We start from the raw sequence: 17,868 nt of genomic DNA, 5'->3' as shown, positions 1-17,868 counted from the left end.
CTCTGATAACCCGACCAAGGAAGAACAAGACAGCCATCTTCAGTCTATCATTGCATGGCGTCTTCATAGACAACAACTTCTGCTCCACATCTGTTATGGTGATCTTCTTTAGTCCACCGAAGTAATAATCCACAAACTTAGTACTCCCGAGCTTCAAATATTTCCTCGGATACTCATGGCAGTCTAAGCCCGAGATGAGGGCATGCTCCCTCATAGAATAGCGGATGGGCACACCATTCACCCCAAACCATGCAACATCTTCTTCTTCAGTCGAAATGGTGCGCAAGAGTAACATCCACATTCCTTGGAGCTTCAGGTATTGTTCATCAGGCATGTGGAAGAAGTGACGAAATTGAGGATGACTTGTGAACCATTTAACCTCCTCCTTAAGCTTCTTAATCACGTCCACTGTATTCTTCACAAAGCACTTGGTTTGAATCTTGCAAGTCTTCGTGAACTCTATGCTCTTGAAGTATAATTTAAGGGGTTGCGGTGGTTGTCTTGCCTGCAATCATAATATATATGTATTAGTCAATTCGTTACTACTAAAACTAGTATACTTTCTCACTGACAATGATTAAAATGAGTGCAAAAACTACCTTAGATGATACAGCAGACATGTCTTTACTTTCAGAATCAACAGAGAGCGAAACTACAGTCGTTTCTCTTGCCGGCTCATTCCCATCTGAGACCGCCTTTCTAGCTATAGTTCTACTGGAGACTCCAACAGACGTAGTAGATGGATTCTTTTTTTTCGGTCCTTCATTTCCTGTACAAGAAGTTACAAACACAACAAGTCACCGTCAATTACTCCAAATGCAAACCGCTTAACAAAAATCAATTAAGACATCTCAACAATGTAATACTCAAAGGAAACTACTCACTTACGAAAAGGAACGAAGATGGAGACTAGATTTGACAGAGAAGGAAGAAGAAACGAAGCGGTTCTCGACTCTAGGATTTCGGGTTTAACTTGCAAACGATTACAAATAGAGAGTTGAGACCCGAGAAATAAGAGGGAGAGATTGATGGATTCTCGATTTAGACGGAGGAGGACGACGAAGAAGGCCACGACGCACGGAGGCTAGGGTTCCGTTTCGTAATCGCAAGAGAGAGGAGCCGGAGAGAGACAGGGGACATCTGAACGGGATTTAGGTGGAGAGAGACGAAACGCTTCGTTTAGAGATTAGGAATCGGGTTCGACCCGATTTAGTTTGGTTGAGTCGGGTAGAGCAGGTCGGGTTGGTAATAAGTTAGTTTCATTAAGGTCTCTAACGTCTTTAACCATGTTTTATCCGATTTTATATTTAAAAAAGAAATATATATATATATATATATATTATTTTTTATTACAGGAAAATCAGCATTTGTAACGGAGAGGGAGGGGCATCTGGAGCTAAAGTCCTAACAAAAGTTGAGAAAGGATAAATATATCTGTGAGGACGAAAACTCTCCTCCGTGCCGGCAAGTTTCTTAGTTGATCGGCGTGTGTTGCCGGAATCTATACAACTTCACTAACCATTTGTAAGTTTCTCAATTTTTTTCAGTTTACAAACGTTCGTTTTGTCTGTTATTCGTACCTTTCATTTCGAATCGCATCCGAATTTGCTCTGTCTGATTCTTGTTGGGTTTTGTAGTAACGATTATCAGGTTTGGAAAGTGTGACTACGGTCCTGATAAAAGAAAATGGTGCAAAGTCAGTCTCTAAGCACGTTAACAATCTGTGGAAGTGTACAAGATTACAGCTCATGGAGGAACCGTGTTAAGTTTGTGAAATCTCCAGGACTGATTGGTGATCGATGTGTGTCGTGTCAGTTCTTTAGTAGATCATCATCTCTAAGAAGCCATTGGAAGTCAGTAAAACAAAGAAACATGATGAGGGTTGAAGCTAGATGGCCGTTTCAAGGAGGTGACCAAGGTCTAGACCCAAACTCTGAGCGTAGCGAGAGCGCCAATGAAGATATTTTGATCTTCTTCTTTCAGCTTGACTTGGCCACTCGTGTGCAGGTAACAGCAATATTATTATTGCTTACGAGCTTTTGTGGTGTTAACAACATTGAAATGATCTGAGTTTTGGTGTTACAGTGTGCTTTGAATATGGAGCAGTACGACATAGCGCAACAACTCAGAGAAAAGCTAACTGAGGTAGTTATAAAATTACATGTTTTGAATCTTTCAGTGAGACTAGTTTTGTCAAAGTTTTGAACACAACAGTTGATAACGGTGTGTGGTTGGTAGGTTGAAGAGGAGGCGATAAGACTGCAGGAATTGAAAAGAGGATCATCATCAAAAAGTGAAGCACAAGACAAGGGTATTAGCATTATAAGGCTACGGTGAGTTGTTATATTCTCTCTTTGTTTGCAAGTGTAAACATTGGAGTGTACCATCTTTTATTGTTTATTTGCTATGATTACAGTGCAGATCTCCAGAATGCTATTGACGGTGAGGATTATGGTTTGGCAGCTAAGTTGAGAGATGAGATCTCAAAGCTTGAGGCAGAGTCATTAGCTGTATCTGCCAAAGCCTTGGCTTTTGAGAATGCAGAGTATGTGTTTCGTCTGGGACAGAAACTGAAACACAAAGCTTTTGGTAACATTGTCATTTGTATTAGTGCTTCTTTCGCTTTGGTTTTACATTCATCTTGGAGAACTTACATGATATTTTTCATCTGTTGCAGGTTACAGGGCTGTAGTTTGCGGGATGGATCCAGTTTGCTGTGAATCAAGCTCCTGGATGGAAGCTGCAGAAGTTGAAAAGCTGCCTCGTGGATCTAATCAGCCATTTTATCAGGTTCTTGTTCGGAAACAATGCACATAAAGGCTTAAATTAGTAGAAAAAAGAAGCTGAAACAAATATCTGGAGCATATTAAAACACATATGAACGATCTAAGACTGTTTAATGCATATTTAGAGAAGAAAACAAGAATATGTAAACCTTCTTGCTTGTGTCTAGCAGGTTCTTGTCGATGTACGCACCCACCCTGATCTACTAGTGGCTTACGGTAAGCTCCAAGTATTCGAGTCCAACGTCTAACTGTATATATTCTTTGAGATTCTACTGCTGGACAACCATTAACTAGTGAATACTATCCTCATCACCTGACTGTGGATCTGATATTTTGCAGTTCCTGAAGACAATCTATTAGCTCCTGAGAAACCTGACAAAGTGAGCAGATTGTGGATAATCCCATCTCCATTGCAATGTTTTTTGACTCATGTTTGTGTGCGTGGTTTCTGCAGGAAAGGTTTGATCATCCATACATTTCTTTCCTCTTCTATGGTGCGGATACAGCTGGAGATTTCATCCCAATCCAACAGCTGCGTGAGAAGTACAACAAACCTCGGCATGAAGTTCCCTTTGATTCACAAGATGAGGATTAAGATGAAAGCGGCTTTCACTATCACAGATTCTAGCTGAGACCACACAACAAAGCAAGAATCTTAGCATAGCTCAGAGCTGTTCACTGTTTGTTATCTTATATATCCTCGTACAACTGTTCTTGCTCTGTACACTAAACAAATCGACTTAATCCAAGAATGCTTTTGTGTATATATGATTCTTTGTTCATCCACAAAAGCTATGAGACAACTCTGTTTCCATTGTACTATGTCCTGCGACCTTGCGCAGACCTCTCTGCTTCATCAGATTCCTCACTTCTTTAGCCTGGCTCCATCTTCCATCCAACGCATACAAATTGGACACAAGCACATAATAAGAGGCATCATCAGGATGCAAATCAAACATCTTCTTGATCACGATCTCCCCAAGATCAAACCTCGAATGCATTCCACATCCATGGAGAAACGCTGCAAAACATCTCACGTCTGGTTGAATAGGCATCTTCTCGATCACGTCCAAGGCTTGCTCAAGCACACCTGCTCGTGCCAGCATATCAACCATACATGTGTAGTGCTTTGCGGAAGGCGTGAAGTTGTAGTCTTTGTGCATTGAGTTAAAGTACTTCTTTCCTTCGTTAACCATCCCCGTGTGACTACAAGCTGATAAAATAGACGTGAAGGTTGACTCGTTCGGCTTTTGTTCCTTCTTCAGCATCTCTTCAAATAGCTCAATAGAGCCTTCTCTGTCCCCTTGCTTTCCGTAGCCTCCGATCATAGCACTCCATGTGATCGTATTTTTCTCCTCTATAGTGTCGAAAACGCTACGAGCTGATTCCGCATCCCCACATTTGGCGTAGAAGTCCAAGAGCGCAGTACCAACATGGACACTTGATGATGCCAAGAAGCCCAGTTTCAGGGAATAAGCATGAAGAGAGGAACCTATGGGTAGAGACCCGAGGGAAGCACATGCTGAGAAGAGACTTGCAACTGTTACACCATTAGGCGTCACAGACTCTGAAACCATACGATGGAACAGAAACAAAGCTTCATGGACAGATCCGTTTTGCGAAAAACCAGATATTATAGAGTTCCAAGCGACTAAGTCTTTCTCTGACTCAGTTTCAAACACAAACATAGCTTCTCTATTCTGATAGCACTTGGCATACATGTGAACCAGAGCGTTAGCAACGTTTGTATCCCAAAGACCAGCTTTGATGGATAGGCTATGAACTAATCTTCCCAGTGCAAGATTCCCAACCAGACCACAACCGGATAAGACACTTGCAATGGTAACACAGTTAGGCTTGATTCCAACCCCTTTCATTTTCTGAAACAAGCTCAAAGCCTCACTGGCACTTCCGTTATGTGTGTATCCCACAATCATCGCCGTCCACATGACAAGATCCACATGGGAATAGTCATTAAACACCCAACGCGCATTGCTTATATCACCACATTTAACATACATATCTAACAGAGATGTCACCAAGCATGATCCCAACTCAATCCCACTCTTAATCAAACAACCGTGTAACCACTTCCCTTGATGTAAAGCACCGAGCTTCGCGCACGCCGTGACAAGAGTACCGTACGTAACTTCATTACCCGAAACAGAGCTTCCCCTCATCTGATTAAACACAGCCAACCCTTCCTCGTGCAAGCCGTTCTTCACATACCCAGCAATCATCGAAGTCCAAGAAACCACATTCCTCAAGCTAACACCTTCAAACACTCTACAAGAAGTCTTGATCTCTCCACACTTAGCATACATATCTACAAGACCTGTAAACACAATATCATCAGAGTCTTGCACCTTAACGATATCGCAATGTATCTTCTTCCCGTTATCCAAATCCTGCATCTCAGTGCACGCTTTCAAAGCTATGGAGAAAACAATGTTGTCGTAACCGTGTTTCCTCATTAAAGAATAAAGCTTTACGACTTCGAGACTCTCTCTGTTCTGGTGATAACAGCTGAGCATGACTTTCCATAAATAGAAATCTGGTTCGGGAATTTGATCGAACACGGAGCGTGCATCTTTAGTGTACCCGAAGGAACCGTAGAGACTAACGAGCTTAGTGGCACACGAGATGTCAGACATAAGCCCATTCCCCGTTAAGATCCCGTGAGCTTTCCGCAGTGAATCAATGCTCTTGCAGTTACTTAAGAGGCGAAGGCTCGGAATCGATGCGGCGTAAAGCAGAGAAGAAGTGGAGACATCATGGACGTATCTCTGTTGAAACGTAAATCTTCTAACCGGAGAAACCCATAGGCGTAAGCGAAGCATCGGTTTTCGCCGTCAGCGACTTCCCGGTGGCGGCGTGGCTCTTCCCGCCAAATGCTTGGTCTGAGGTTGTAATGAAAAAAACTTAATGGGCCTTTTAGAGGCCCACAGTATAATGAAATGAATGATTTAAGGTCCGTCTATTGATTACCTAAGCTGTCCCGTCAAGCCTCCCATGAAAAATTAATGTCAAATCAGTTTTTCGTAGTTTAAGCATCTTGCGTTGAAGAACCAAAACAACCATATTGAGTAAGAAATTAAATGTGTATATTTCTTTATATAATAACTTTACAAATGAATGTAGATACGTAAAAGAAACTATATCTTTAGCTGGTTACTAATATCGATTTAAATATCTGTCGTTTCATGATATATCAAAATGATACTCCCTCGTGTTTAGGTGAAATCCCTCGTGTTTAGGTGAAATTCACTTACTAACAAAGTTACTTTTTATCTAAAAAAGTATCATTAAAATTTTAAATTAAAAACTATTTAATCAATTACAAAATAGAACTATTAAATTTGATTGATTACACAGTTTTTGATAAATTTTATTTAGAAATATAAGAACATTCTATAAATTGGAATATAAAAACTCCTCTAAATATTTTATATTTCTGAAGGGAGGGAGTAAAATGGAGTGAACAGCTGTAAACGTGCACAAGATATATTATTAATCATACGTTCTATTATAGTCTTCCCATGCAGCAGCATTTATTACTTGAAGATTGTTTATATTATAATATAATTAATTAAAAATTGTTAGAGGTTTTATAAATTAAATTGTTACTCTCGTAACGGCAGACAATTAAGAAAACGGTTCTTTGAGACAAAGTCTTCGCCTATATAGTATAGAAAACACATGTACATGGCAGTCTTTCAAATATTGTTTTACGGAGAAGTAAGAAATATTATATAAATATTCATAAAATTTCTACACAATATAAGAGAAAAGGACATGTGCCAAACTGAGGAAGACAATAATAACAAATCAAAAATTGTTTTTAGAGAAAAGTTTAAAATAGTAGTATATAAGATGCGTATTGTCTCGTTCGCATTTTTTGTGAATCTTCTGGCAATGTTTTTCTTCTTTTCTCCCCCCGTAAAGAAAACCAAACGCTTTTAGGGACGATAAAGCTTCAGTTGTATTCATAGATACATATTTAGCACACTACACCAACACCAAAGAATCATGGTTATGAAAACCATACCGAAGAGTTATACGGTGGCAGCGGTTGCCTCGTTCATCGTTCTGGTGACGTATCTTGCTCTCTTCTCCTCCGTATCTGATCTTCAGTTGATTCCTTCCCTAAGTTCCTCTCAAGGTATGTCAACTATCAGACCACTTCTTCATCTTTAGAATCTGCGATTCAAATTTCCCTTTTACGTATCGCTGTAATGTTGTCTTTACAAGGACACGGAACAATTATATTGTTAAACTGAAAATTCACAAAATAGTATCTTAGCAAAAAAAGAAAGAATTCATAAAATAGTAAAATAGTTTAGCTTATTTAAATCTGAATGCTAACACAACGGTCGCAATCAAACTTTTTAAAAATCAATAAAAATGGTATGACTGGATCGGAAGCCATAAATGTTTGAACTAAAGTGATCGGAAACTAGGTAAAGGTTTGGTTAACAGTAATGGTTATCATTTCTTTGTAAATGTTTAAAGTCCAAGTCAATTAACTCTAAGATTTTAAAATGCTAGTTTTTTGCTATTTTAAGATTAAAATGCGATTTTTCCAATTTTTTATTATATGAGATTTGATTTGATACGAGTGTAGATCTACACATTAATATTACTAAAACCAATGATACTTAAATTTCGTGTCAGTCTCGAACTTATAAGTTATAACTATATAGTATCTTCAATCTTGATTACCAAAAAAAAAACTATATAGTATCTTCTAAAGCACGTGAGAGGTTATTGATATTTTTTCTTTTGTTTAAGCTTAGTAGTCGACGTTTTTAGACCAAACTAGTCTTAAACTTCGCTTCTTTCCAATATTTGTGTAATATAATGTTTCTGAACAAGAAAAATAACTTGTGTCATATACTTTTTTTTTTTGACATCCCTTGTGTCATATACTTAAATAATAACAAAAATGAATCAAGCTTAATTTCTTCTTTGTTCTCAGAAACCATGGGGGGAAAAATACTTAACTTTTTTTTTGTCAATAAAAAAACTTAACTAAATCACTATATTAGCTGAACTCTAGGCTATTATTAAATTAGTAAGGATTTTAATTTTTAATATTAAAAAGAAATAATGACCATAATGTTTGGCCAACCATATATAAAGGAAAAAAAGAAGCAGATCTCTTTTGACTTTTCATTACTTATCACTTCTCAGTTGACATTAAAATAACAAAGATGTTTCAGTTTTAATCGATTAAAAATGTCCACTATATTATCTTCTAATTAAAAAAAAGGAAGTTTCATCTATAGGCACGTCATTGCAACAAACGTGGGAATCCAGAACCATAAGAATCGACCAGGCCCCGCAAGAGATGACTTCATCAACAATCACATGCGACCGTTCCCACACTGACTACGATCTCTGCTCAATCAACGGCACCTGTAGTCTTGACCAAAGAACTGGAACTTTGGCTCTCATGGACCCCATTTCCTCCACGTCAGCACCAATTGTCGAAAAGATCAGACCATACCCAAGAAAAACAGACAATTGGGTCATGCCTAGAATCAAAGAGCTAACACTAACCTCAGGCACATTGGTATATACCAGATCATGTGATATAACACATGATTCACCGGCTATTGTGTTCAGCGCTGGAGGTTATACTGGAAGCATCTATCACGATTTCATTGATGGTTTCATTCCCCTCTTCATCACGGCCAATTCGATCTACCCCGACCATGATTTCATCATTGTGGTAGTCAATCCCAAGGAATGGTGGATGCCAAGATACATGGATGTTCTAGGTGCGTTTACCAAACACAAAACCATATTACTAGAGAATGAAAATGCTTCTTCTATTACACATTGTTTCACTTCAGCTTTTGTGGGGCTGATTTCACATGGGCCCATGTTAATAGACCCGATCCGATTACCTAACTCCAAATCGTTAGTGGACTTTCACAATCTTTTAGACAAAGCCTACAACACAAACCTATCTACGCTCGAATCCCAAAAGCCTCGTCTAATATTGGTCAGTCGATATGGCAACGTTGGTCGAGTGATACTAAACGAGAAGCATATCAAAGAGATGCTTGAAGATGTTGGATTCGAGGTAATCATATTCAGACCATCAAAAACCACGAGCTTGAAAGAAGCGTATAAGCTTATAAAGTCGAGCCACGGGATGGTCGGGGTTCATGGTGCAGCATTGACACATTTGTTGTTTCTTAGACCCGGTTCTGTTTTGGTTCAGATTGTTCCGCTTGGGTTAGGTTGGGTGGCTAAAACGTGCTTTGAATATCCAGCTAAGGGAATGGAGTTGGAGTATACTGAGTATCGAGTGAATGTGGGAGAAAGCAGTTTGGTAGAGAAGTATAGTAAAGATGATTTGGTTTTGAAAGATCCGATTGCTTATAGAGGAGTGGATTGGAATGCAACTAAAATGAATGTTTATTTGAAAGAACAAGATGTTAGACTAGATGTGAACCGGTTTAGAGAACATATGAATAAAGCATACGAGAAAGCTAAGACTTTTATGGACATAGACGGTTAATTCACGTTTCTGTTTTGTGATTATAATGATTTGTCTATTTTTGAGTTAATTTACCTTTTTCGTGCGTTCTTATGAATTGATGTTCTTATGAATTGATGTAATCGATATGATTTTGTACTAAATTAAACCAAACTAAATCGAAATTCTTCAGATTGTCGCTAGTACAAACAGGTCTACTTATTTGTTTTTGAAATCCTCTGGCTGAGCTAGATAGGTTCAATGATTGGTAGAATAATTGCGTTGTACAATAAGTTATGTGCTGGAGCAGCGTTAATATGCGGGCCCCACGGCATATTTTCACTATCCAATCATTTTAATTTCGCGTTAAGACAAAGCATTGTTCACAAATTGAAATTTTAATAAATTTCAAATTGTATTTTCGAGTAATTAATTTTTAGAAAAGGAAACTCGGAGTTTAAATTTATACGGTTAGAGAGTCTTCTTCCGCATTTAAAAATTTAAATTATTATGTAAAAGTGTTCGTAATTTGAAAAATTAGGCAAAAATAGCGGATTAAGTTGAAAAATGTTAAAAGGAGATGACAAAATGACGAAAACGCCCTCTTTCGATATATCTTTGTGAGTCGCCGCTTTGACTCTGCTCTGTCACTTTTTTTAGCTGAGAGCTATTTGTCTTCACTCTAAGAGTGAATCGGAGGAGAAGAAAAATGGAGAAGGTGTTAACGAAAGTGACGAGCTTCAAAGTGGGAGGTTCATGGGTTTCGAAGAAAGCCAAGGAAGAGCTCACCAACATCACCAATGACCTCACCGTGAGTTCAAATCTTGATCTTTCTCTTGCTTCCTGCCTCATGTTCCTTGTTTTATTCCTGCGATTTTACATGCGGTTCTTGTCTGAAATATTTGGGTTTGATCACATTTCGTGTAATGTGGTCGGTTGATGTATCGAAATTGTAGAAGGGAAGAATCATAGATCTAGAAAGATCTTGTCTGAATTTTGATTTTAGATCATGTTTATGTATTAATTGCATATGAGTCTTCATTGTCTGAACTTATTAACTCAACTAAGATTATTCTCAATATAAAGTTTCCGTTTTGAGTAATTGTTTACTCCAAAAGATGAATACTTTTAGCAACGATATGCTCATCATCATGTTCTTGCTTTTAACCTAAGCTAAGAACCCTACACTGATAAGGCAGGAAACATCTTAGTTGGAACCAAACAAACCACTTGAAGGGCTTTTCTGTTCTTGAGTTGATATTGATTTCATGACAGGTTACCTCACTGGTGTTGTGTTCATAGGCTTGTTGGCTATTTGTTTGAATTTTGATATGTGGAATGATTGATTCTGTGACCATTTTTAGACACATGCTCTATATAGGTTACCTTGATAGGTCCTGTGTTCATTGGCTTGGTTATATGTTCGCTTATACTATGGTTGATTTGCACTATATTTTAGATTTGATTCGGTACTACTTGACTATAATTATCATTTTGTGTCGTGTTAAAAGGCTTCACTATGTATTTGACATGCGATCAAATTTGCACTTTCTTCTCTTGTCCCATATTGCCTCAAAAGGAAACATGATTCCTTTCTTTTGTTTCCAGACTTTCTCTAGTACCGTTGAAGAGAAAGCCAAATGGGTTTTCAACAAGCTTAAAGGCAGAGCCGTGCGAAGGTTTAATGGGGCCTGAGGCGAATATAAAAATGGGACCCCTTTATAAAATTTTTTTTTATCATAGTACAATATATATTTGAAAAAAAAATATTAAGACAATAACTTTAAAAAACTAAGACAAAATTTCTCTTCCCTCTTTTTCAATAAACTCTTTAATCAAATTATCATAATCTAGATTCCTAACTAATTCTCTCTCAATCGATATAATTGCTAGACCATTTAATCTTTCTTGTGACATGGTTGATCGAAGATAAGACTTTATTAGCTTTAACTTGGAAAAGCTTCTTTCAGCAGTGGCGACAGAAACTGGAATCGTCAATAATATTTGATAAGCAATCCATGAGTTTGGATAACACTCTTCCCTTCCTTTCAAGAAGTTCAAAACTTCAAGAGGTCTCTTGTAATCTTGTGGCAATGCCAAATATATTAAGTATAACTGCACTTTTTCCTTTTTATTTAGGAGTTTGACATATAAAACATATATTCCTTTTTTCAATTTGGAAAATTGACAATAAAATAAAATACTCATTTTTTTAAAAAGCAATGTAGATAATTGAACTTGTATTGAATAATAAATGGCAAACTTAAACCAATATACTACTAATAATTTTTGGAAATTTGGGGCCCTAAAAAAACTATATATTTTGGGGGCCCTAGGCGAAAGCCTTTTTGGATACACTTGAAGCACGGCTCTGCTTAAAGGTAACACCATTTTTTATTATTCTCAGTGATAAACTATCCAAGATTCTAACATGCAATGTTACTTTTATGTTTTCTCCTATTTAAACAGGAAAGCCACTGAAAAGCTTACCAGATTTACTTAAGGAATACAACTTACCACCAGGACTCTTCCCACAAAACATAATCTGCTACGAATTCGATGAGACCAAGAACAAACTCACTGTCTTCTTCTCTACACCGTGCGAAGTCACATTCAAAGACGGATCAGCGATAAGGTACGCCACGCGCGTTAAAGGGATCTTGCTTAGAGGGAAACTGATGGGTGTTGAAGGGATGAAGACGAAAGTGTTGGTTTGGGTTAAAGTCACCACAGTCTCAGTCGAGAGCTCGAAGTCCGACAAGCTCTGGTTCACTGCTGGTGTCAAGAAATCTCGGTCCAAGAATGTTTACGACACACCTCATGACGCTATCAAAGTCGTTGGAGAGTTCTAGAATATGTTGTTTTCAACGGTTATTACCATATTTGATTCATAATTGGTTATTTGGTTTTATTGCACCTTGGGAAGAGGTATATATATAACTCTTATCTTGGTTAAATGCGTTTCTTGTTGGCCTCCCTAGATCTCATTATCACTTGTGTTTTGTTTCAGTTATTTAGTGACTTATAACTTCCTACCAAAGAATATACTTCTTCCGTTTCATAATAGATGATGTTTTAGATGATTTATGTTGTTTCAAAATATATGATGTTTTGGTATTTTTATGTTGTTTTTAACTTTATTGAAAACTGTGTAATCAATTAGATGTTGTAGTCAGTTCTGTAATTAGTTAGATGTAATTAGTTGGATGATTTTAAAATTATATTTTTAAAACTATTTTTTAGAGAAAAATAAAATTTTTAATCTTTGTGCACTAAGGAATAACATCATGTGAAAACGGAGGGAGTATTTTGTTACTATTACATCAATTAAATCCTTGAGATATCCGACCCATATGTAAATTGTGAATGTAAAGTGCATATCATCTGTGTTTTAACGTTTAAGGTATGTCTTTCACTCCATTACAATAATTGTTGCAAGTGCAGAACTCTACCAACTGTGCTATGTCCCTCGAGCCAACTGAAGCATAGCATTCATGAAGGAGTCATATAATAAAGCATACCATTCTCACTTTTGAGCAACAAGCAAGTTTAAGCTATCTTGGAGAAATCAATTTGATTAAAATGTTAAAGAGATGGTGTAAAAATTTAAAATTATTTAAGATTTCCTTGATCATAATTTACAATGTCAAGCCTACATCTTAATTTTATTGGACTCAAGAACAAGAAGAATATATCAAAATTTTCTGTTTGGTTATCATGAAAGTTTCAATACCTTTAAGTGATTAGCAATCAAACTTTTCTAAATTTGCGTTTACACAAGCACAGTTTCTACTAGCTTTCTTGATGTGATAAGCGAAGACGCGATTCGTTGTGGCAATGAATGAAAAGGGCCCCTCACCTGGAACCCACAGATATTAAGTCTGTATTGTCTCTTGGCCCGTTTTCAAAGTTGATTGGGCCCTCCAAAAGTCAAGTTGTTTTCTTTTGTTTTGTTGCTAGCTATATTCACTCTTTCTCTAACTCGCACGTTTCCTCTTTTCACCATTTGATGCCAACAAAGTGTAAGGAATCTTTTCGATTTTGAATTGGAAAAACCCATAAAAGTTACTATATGAAATAGTAGTATCCATGGGTGGGAGGAGTGAACTTGTGTTTTGCCTCAACAAAACAGCTATTGTGATTAGGTTTGTTCCGACAATAAATCCGGTACTGTGTTCGAACACGTGGCGGATTCCTATTTGTAGAACGTGGTGACGACAAACTGGCTAGAAAACGTCGACTCGTCGTGCTTGGAGCTGCTGTTGACTTGCGAGGGACAAACTTTCGGTAAGGACAAAGTCGTGGTTTTAAACATACGCCGACGCTTTTTTTTATAAAGCCCTTTCCCCTTATGAGCCAATCATAACCCAGGGATTACAACAAAACTAGACAAAAGAGAATGTGCACACAGAAATTTAAAACACGATACATTATATATATAGTATAAATAAGAATCTATTACTCATACTATACAATAACTCCAGAATTTTTTTTATTACAAATTTAATAATTTGAACTATTTCTTAATTTATATGTGTCATACTAGACTAGTGCATATATCATGTTAGTTTTCTGTGTATCATCCAACTTATCAGATATCTCCGAGCAAATCTATTTTTGTGACAAATTTGATATTATAGACTATCCTTCTGTGTGTATAATTTTTAGAATATGCTAGTGTATAATTTTTATTTATGAAAAAATGATTTCATGGCTAGTAACCAATGTAATTTGTAACTGATAAAAGAATGAACTTCTTCATTGCATGTTATAATAAAGCATTAGATGACAGAAAAAAACTATTTTCATGACTTGCGTCTCGTGGAAAAGTTGACGTAAGTTTGGATTTTTACTTTCCCTGGCCACTTTTAAAAATGCTACCAGATCGTGGATGGTTCGTAACCAAGAGATTATGATTTGTAATCTTTTCATTTATCTATGACGGTGTAATCTGATATATAAGGAACCTCTATGTTATGAATAAAAATAGATTTTTCCATTATTTTTATAACAAAAAAAAACAGATATTTTTAGCATTGTAGTGTAATATATACTCCCTCTATTCCTAAAAATAAGATTTTCTAGCGTATGCACGCTTATTAAGAATTTAATAAATGTTTATAATTTAATTTATTTTTTACTTTCTTATACACTTTCCAATAACTTTCCACCAATAAAATTTAATCAATTCAAATATTCTCAATCAATGTTCCTCAAAAGTATAAAAAAATACCTTAACAATATAGAAAATCTATATTTGTGGAATAAGAAAAAAATCTAAAACATCTTATTTTCAGGAACGGAGGTAGTACCATTTTCTGGAAATTATTTAAACCAGAGATAATTAAATGGATAAAATGGAAGGAGAAAAGACAGGGAGTTTACTCCTTCATATCTGCACCGCAGACTTTGTACTGCGAAAGCAAATTTAATGTTTTTATATCTCGAGATCTGCATCGAGACAGAAAACCAAAAAATATCTCAAAATCTATTCCATTAAAGACTACAAGAAGAAATATACTGATATAAAAAAAAACATTAAAAACGAAATGAAACTGAAACACGACACGGATTGTGTAAAGAAACAAAAAAGAGTTTAAAAGAGAGAGGAAAGAAAAGGAAAAACAAAGTTATCTTTTTGGTTTGAGTTTGGTTTGTTAGATTCTATCCTCTTTGTGTTTCCAAATCGGAATCGATGGCGGATAAGGAAGAGCAAGAGGTTGAACATCAACAAAAGCAACCTTCGACGTTAAAATCATCAACCGGAGCTCCATCACGGCCAACGATTTCACTACCTCCTCGACCCTTTGGAGAAATGTTTTTCAGCGGTGGCCTTGGATTCAGTCCTGGTCCTATGACCCTCGTCTCCAATCTCTTCTCCGATCCTGATGAGCTCAAAACCTTCTCTCAGCTTCTTGCCGGAGCCATGGCTTCCCCGGCGGCTGCTGTTGCTGCCGCCGCTGTCGTCGCTACTGCTCATCAGACCCCAGTGAGTTCCGTCGGTGGAAGCGGCGGTGATGTTGACCCGAGGTTTAAACAAAACAGACCAACGGGATTGATGATTGCACAGCCGCCGGCGATGTTCACCGTGCCGCCGGGATTAAGTCCGGCGACGCTTCTTGATTCGCCGAGCTTCTTTGGTCTTTTTTCACCCATTCAGGTGTTGGTTTCTCATTTCACGTTGATCTCTTCTTTTGTCGTTAGTTCGAAACTCTGTTTTTGGTAACTGAAATTAGAACGTTATGCGTTTTATAAGGAAAGTAGGAAAGTTTCAGACAAAGGCTATCTTTAAATGTCAAAGAGAGAACCATAATCAACACTTAATGATCATTACTCCTTAGTATTGTTTCTTTAAACCTCTTTTCCAAAATCTTGAATCTTAACAATGGCTTTCAATCATGTATTTGCTTGGCTTTTTTTTTTTATCTTTGTTGTCATTAGCTAATACTAATGTGATTTTTATGTGTGAAGGGAGCATTTGGTATGACACACCAACAAGCTTTAGCACAAGTCACTGCACAAGCAGTTCAAGGCAATGGTGTCCAAATCCAATCACAATCCGAATATCCTTCCTCTACACAACAACAAGAGACTTCTTCTGAACCTATGTCCCAGCTTCCCGCCCTGGCTCAGAGAGATACCGTGGAAGTATCAGTCTATGAGCATCGGCCATCACAGCCTCAAAACGCTGATAAACCAGCTGACGATGGATACAACTGGAGAAAATACGGACAGAAGCAAGTCAAAGGCAGCGATTTTCCTCGGAGCTATTACAAATGCACGCATCCCGCGTGTCCTGTCAAGAAGAAAGTGGAGAGATCTCAGGATGGGCAAGTGACTGAAATCATCTACAAGGGCCAGCACAGTCACGAGCCTCCACAAAACAAGACTAAGAGAGACAATACCGGGAGTTCTAGAAGTTCTGATGTTGCAACTCAGTTTCATACCAGTAATAGTGGTCTCAACAAGAATAAGAGAGACCAGGAAACAAGCCAGGTTACTACTACAACAACAGAGCAGATGTGTGACGCAAGTGATAGCGAAGGAACTAGTGTGGAGCCTGATCCCAAGAGAAGGTAAAACAAAGAAATTTATAAGAGATGTCTCTTTACATTCATCATTTAGACAAATCTTTGCATTGTTGTAGGAATATGGAAGTGCGGGTTACAGAACCAGTTACTTCAACGCAAAGAACAGTGACAGAGCCTAGAATTATAGTCCAGACAACGAGTGAAGTTGATCTCTTAGATGATGGATTCAAATGGCGCAAGTATGGTCAGAAAGTAGTCAAAGGAAACCCTTATCCTAGGTGAGAATGAAAAAAAACAAACCGGTCATCGAGTTTCTAGATTTTTATCGGTCTTTTTCATTAAAGCTCTTTCATCAATTCAACAGGAGCTACTATAAGTGTACCACACCGGGGTGTGGAGTGAGGAAACATGTAGAGAGAGCAGCAAGCGATCCTAAAGCTGTAGTGACAACATATGAAGGGAAACATAACCATGACGTTCCAGCTGCTAGAAATAGCAGCCATCAGTTAAGACCAAACAACAATCTACACAACACCACGGTGGATAACATGAATCAAGAACAGCGTGTTGCGCGCGTCTGAGGCTTAAAGAAGAGCAAATCACTTGAGAAATCTGTGAGTTTGAAAGAATCTTTTTTGGTTAATGAATCTGTTTTGTTTGGTGTTACTAAGTTATCACAGGCTTCTATGGGCAGAAACTCTGATAAAGTACAATTTCAGAAGGTATATTATCTTCCACGTTGGAATCTTTTGTATAAAGCTCAACGCTTTAGGATGTAATGTAAGAAACCAGATTCGAGACAATGTTCTTAACTCTTATGTTGGATTCTTTTGTACATGGGGAAATACAGGGATCTTTTTGTTCTTCTGACAATAGGTTACAGTTTGTTGATGAAGTGTCATCTTGTAATAATAACTAGCTTAAGAATTACCGGATGAATGTTATATATAAAACTATTTTAATCTATTATTATATATTTGTATTTATTTACGTATTATATATATAATTAAATTAGAGTAAATACATAAATCAAAACAATACATGTTTTTATTTACAATAACTTTTTGGTAAATAAATCAAAACGATCATTTTATTTATTTTATATGATATATAACTAAATTTTAATGACATGAACATAGATACATAGTATATTTTAATATAAATATTTATTATTGAAAATTGATATTCATACGATAAACACACAATTTCTAATGTGCGATTTTTTAATGCAAATTTCAAAATAAAAATATTAAGGTTTCAATACTTTTTCAATACAAATTTAGAAATTATCATATTTAAGTATTTTTCTATGTTAGATAGTTTAATTTTAAACTATATTAATATATAATATGAATGTCTAGTAAATGAGACTTCATATTCATACGATTTATGATCATTTGTATCTTGTTCTTACAAAAAAAAATTAAACCATTGATCACAAAATTTTAGTGTGAGACATTTAATGTTTTTAATAATTTATAGTCATTTAAAAAAAATCAAAATATAATATATAAGAAAAAATGTATTTGATGTCAAAAAAAAAATGTATTTTTTTATTATA

The 17,868-nt window shown here is 36.6% G+C and overlaps 5 protein-coding genes across 6 annotated transcripts; 4 read left to right on the top strand and 1 right to left on the bottom strand.

Moving 5' to 3' along the window:
* Positions 1–1,359: 1,359 nt before the first annotated feature.
* On the top strand, positions 1,360–3,568 carry LOC106304225. Of its 2 annotated transcripts, none has more exons than XM_013740630.1 (9): positions 1,360–1,524; positions 1,638–2,007; positions 2,086–2,145; positions 2,239–2,333; positions 2,417–2,589; positions 2,678–2,790; positions 2,957–3,002; positions 3,126–3,166; positions 3,241–3,568. In XM_013740630.1, the coding sequence occupies exons 2-9, from the start codon at positions 1,687–1,689 to the stop codon at positions 3,379–3,381; spliced, it is 990 nt and encodes a 329-aa protein (XP_013596084.1). In that variant the 5' UTR covers positions 1,360–1,524; positions 1,638–1,686; the 3' UTR covers positions 3,382–3,568. The 2 variants fall into 2 exon arrangements, with proteins under 2 accessions (XP_013596084.1, XP_013596083.1); XM_013740629.1 differs by having other exon boundaries at positions 1,390–1,508.
* Positions 3,430–5,722, bottom strand: LOC106304220 (pentatricopeptide repeat-containing protein At2g03380, mitochondrial). Its single transcript, XM_013740620.1, has one exon. It carries the CDS (start codon positions 5,624–5,626, stop codon positions 3,566–3,568), a length of 2,061 nt encoding a protein of 686 aa, XP_013596074.1. The 5' UTR covers positions 5,627–5,722; the 3' UTR covers positions 3,430–3,565.
* A 987-nt stretch (positions 5,723–6,709) lies between these two features.
* Positions 6,710–9,378, top strand: LOC106304223 (protein O-linked-mannose beta-1,4-N-acetylglucosaminyltransferase 2-like). Its single transcript, XM_013740626.1, has 2 exons — positions 6,710–6,948; positions 8,075–9,378. Exons 1-2 carry the CDS (start codon positions 6,816–6,818, stop codon positions 9,316–9,318), a joined length of 1,377 nt encoding a protein of 458 aa, XP_013596080.1. The 5' UTR covers positions 6,710–6,815; the 3' UTR covers positions 9,319–9,378.
* Positions 9,379–9,909: 531 nt separating this feature from the next.
* LOC106304226 (uncharacterized protein At5g01610) lies at positions 9,910–12,289 on the top strand. Its single transcript, XM_013740632.1, has 3 exons — positions 9,910–10,087; positions 10,885–10,939; positions 11,746–12,289. Exons 1-3 carry the CDS (start codon positions 9,986–9,988, stop codon positions 12,126–12,128), a joined length of 540 nt encoding a protein of 179 aa, XP_013596086.1. The 5' UTR covers positions 9,910–9,985; the 3' UTR covers positions 12,129–12,289.
* A 2,475-nt stretch (positions 12,290–14,764) lies between these two features.
* Positions 14,765–17,237, top strand: LOC106304222 (probable WRKY transcription factor 3). Its single transcript, XM_013740625.1, has 4 exons — positions 14,765–15,436; positions 15,748–16,352; positions 16,424–16,585; positions 16,672–17,237. Exons 1-4 carry the CDS (start codon positions 14,972–14,974, stop codon positions 16,886–16,888), a joined length of 1,449 nt encoding a protein of 482 aa, XP_013596079.1. The 5' UTR covers positions 14,765–14,971; the 3' UTR covers positions 16,889–17,237.
* The last annotated feature ends 631 nt before the right edge of the window (positions 17,238–17,868 follow it).

This window comes from Brassica oleracea, chromosome C7 (assembly GCF_000695525.1).
Source record: "Brassica oleracea var. oleracea cultivar TO1000 chromosome C7, BOL, whole genome shotgun sequence".
NCBI lineage: Eukaryota > Viridiplantae > Streptophyta > Magnoliopsida > Brassicales > Brassicaceae > Brassica > Brassica oleracea.
This window is presented reverse-complemented; position numbering and strand designations above follow the sequence as displayed.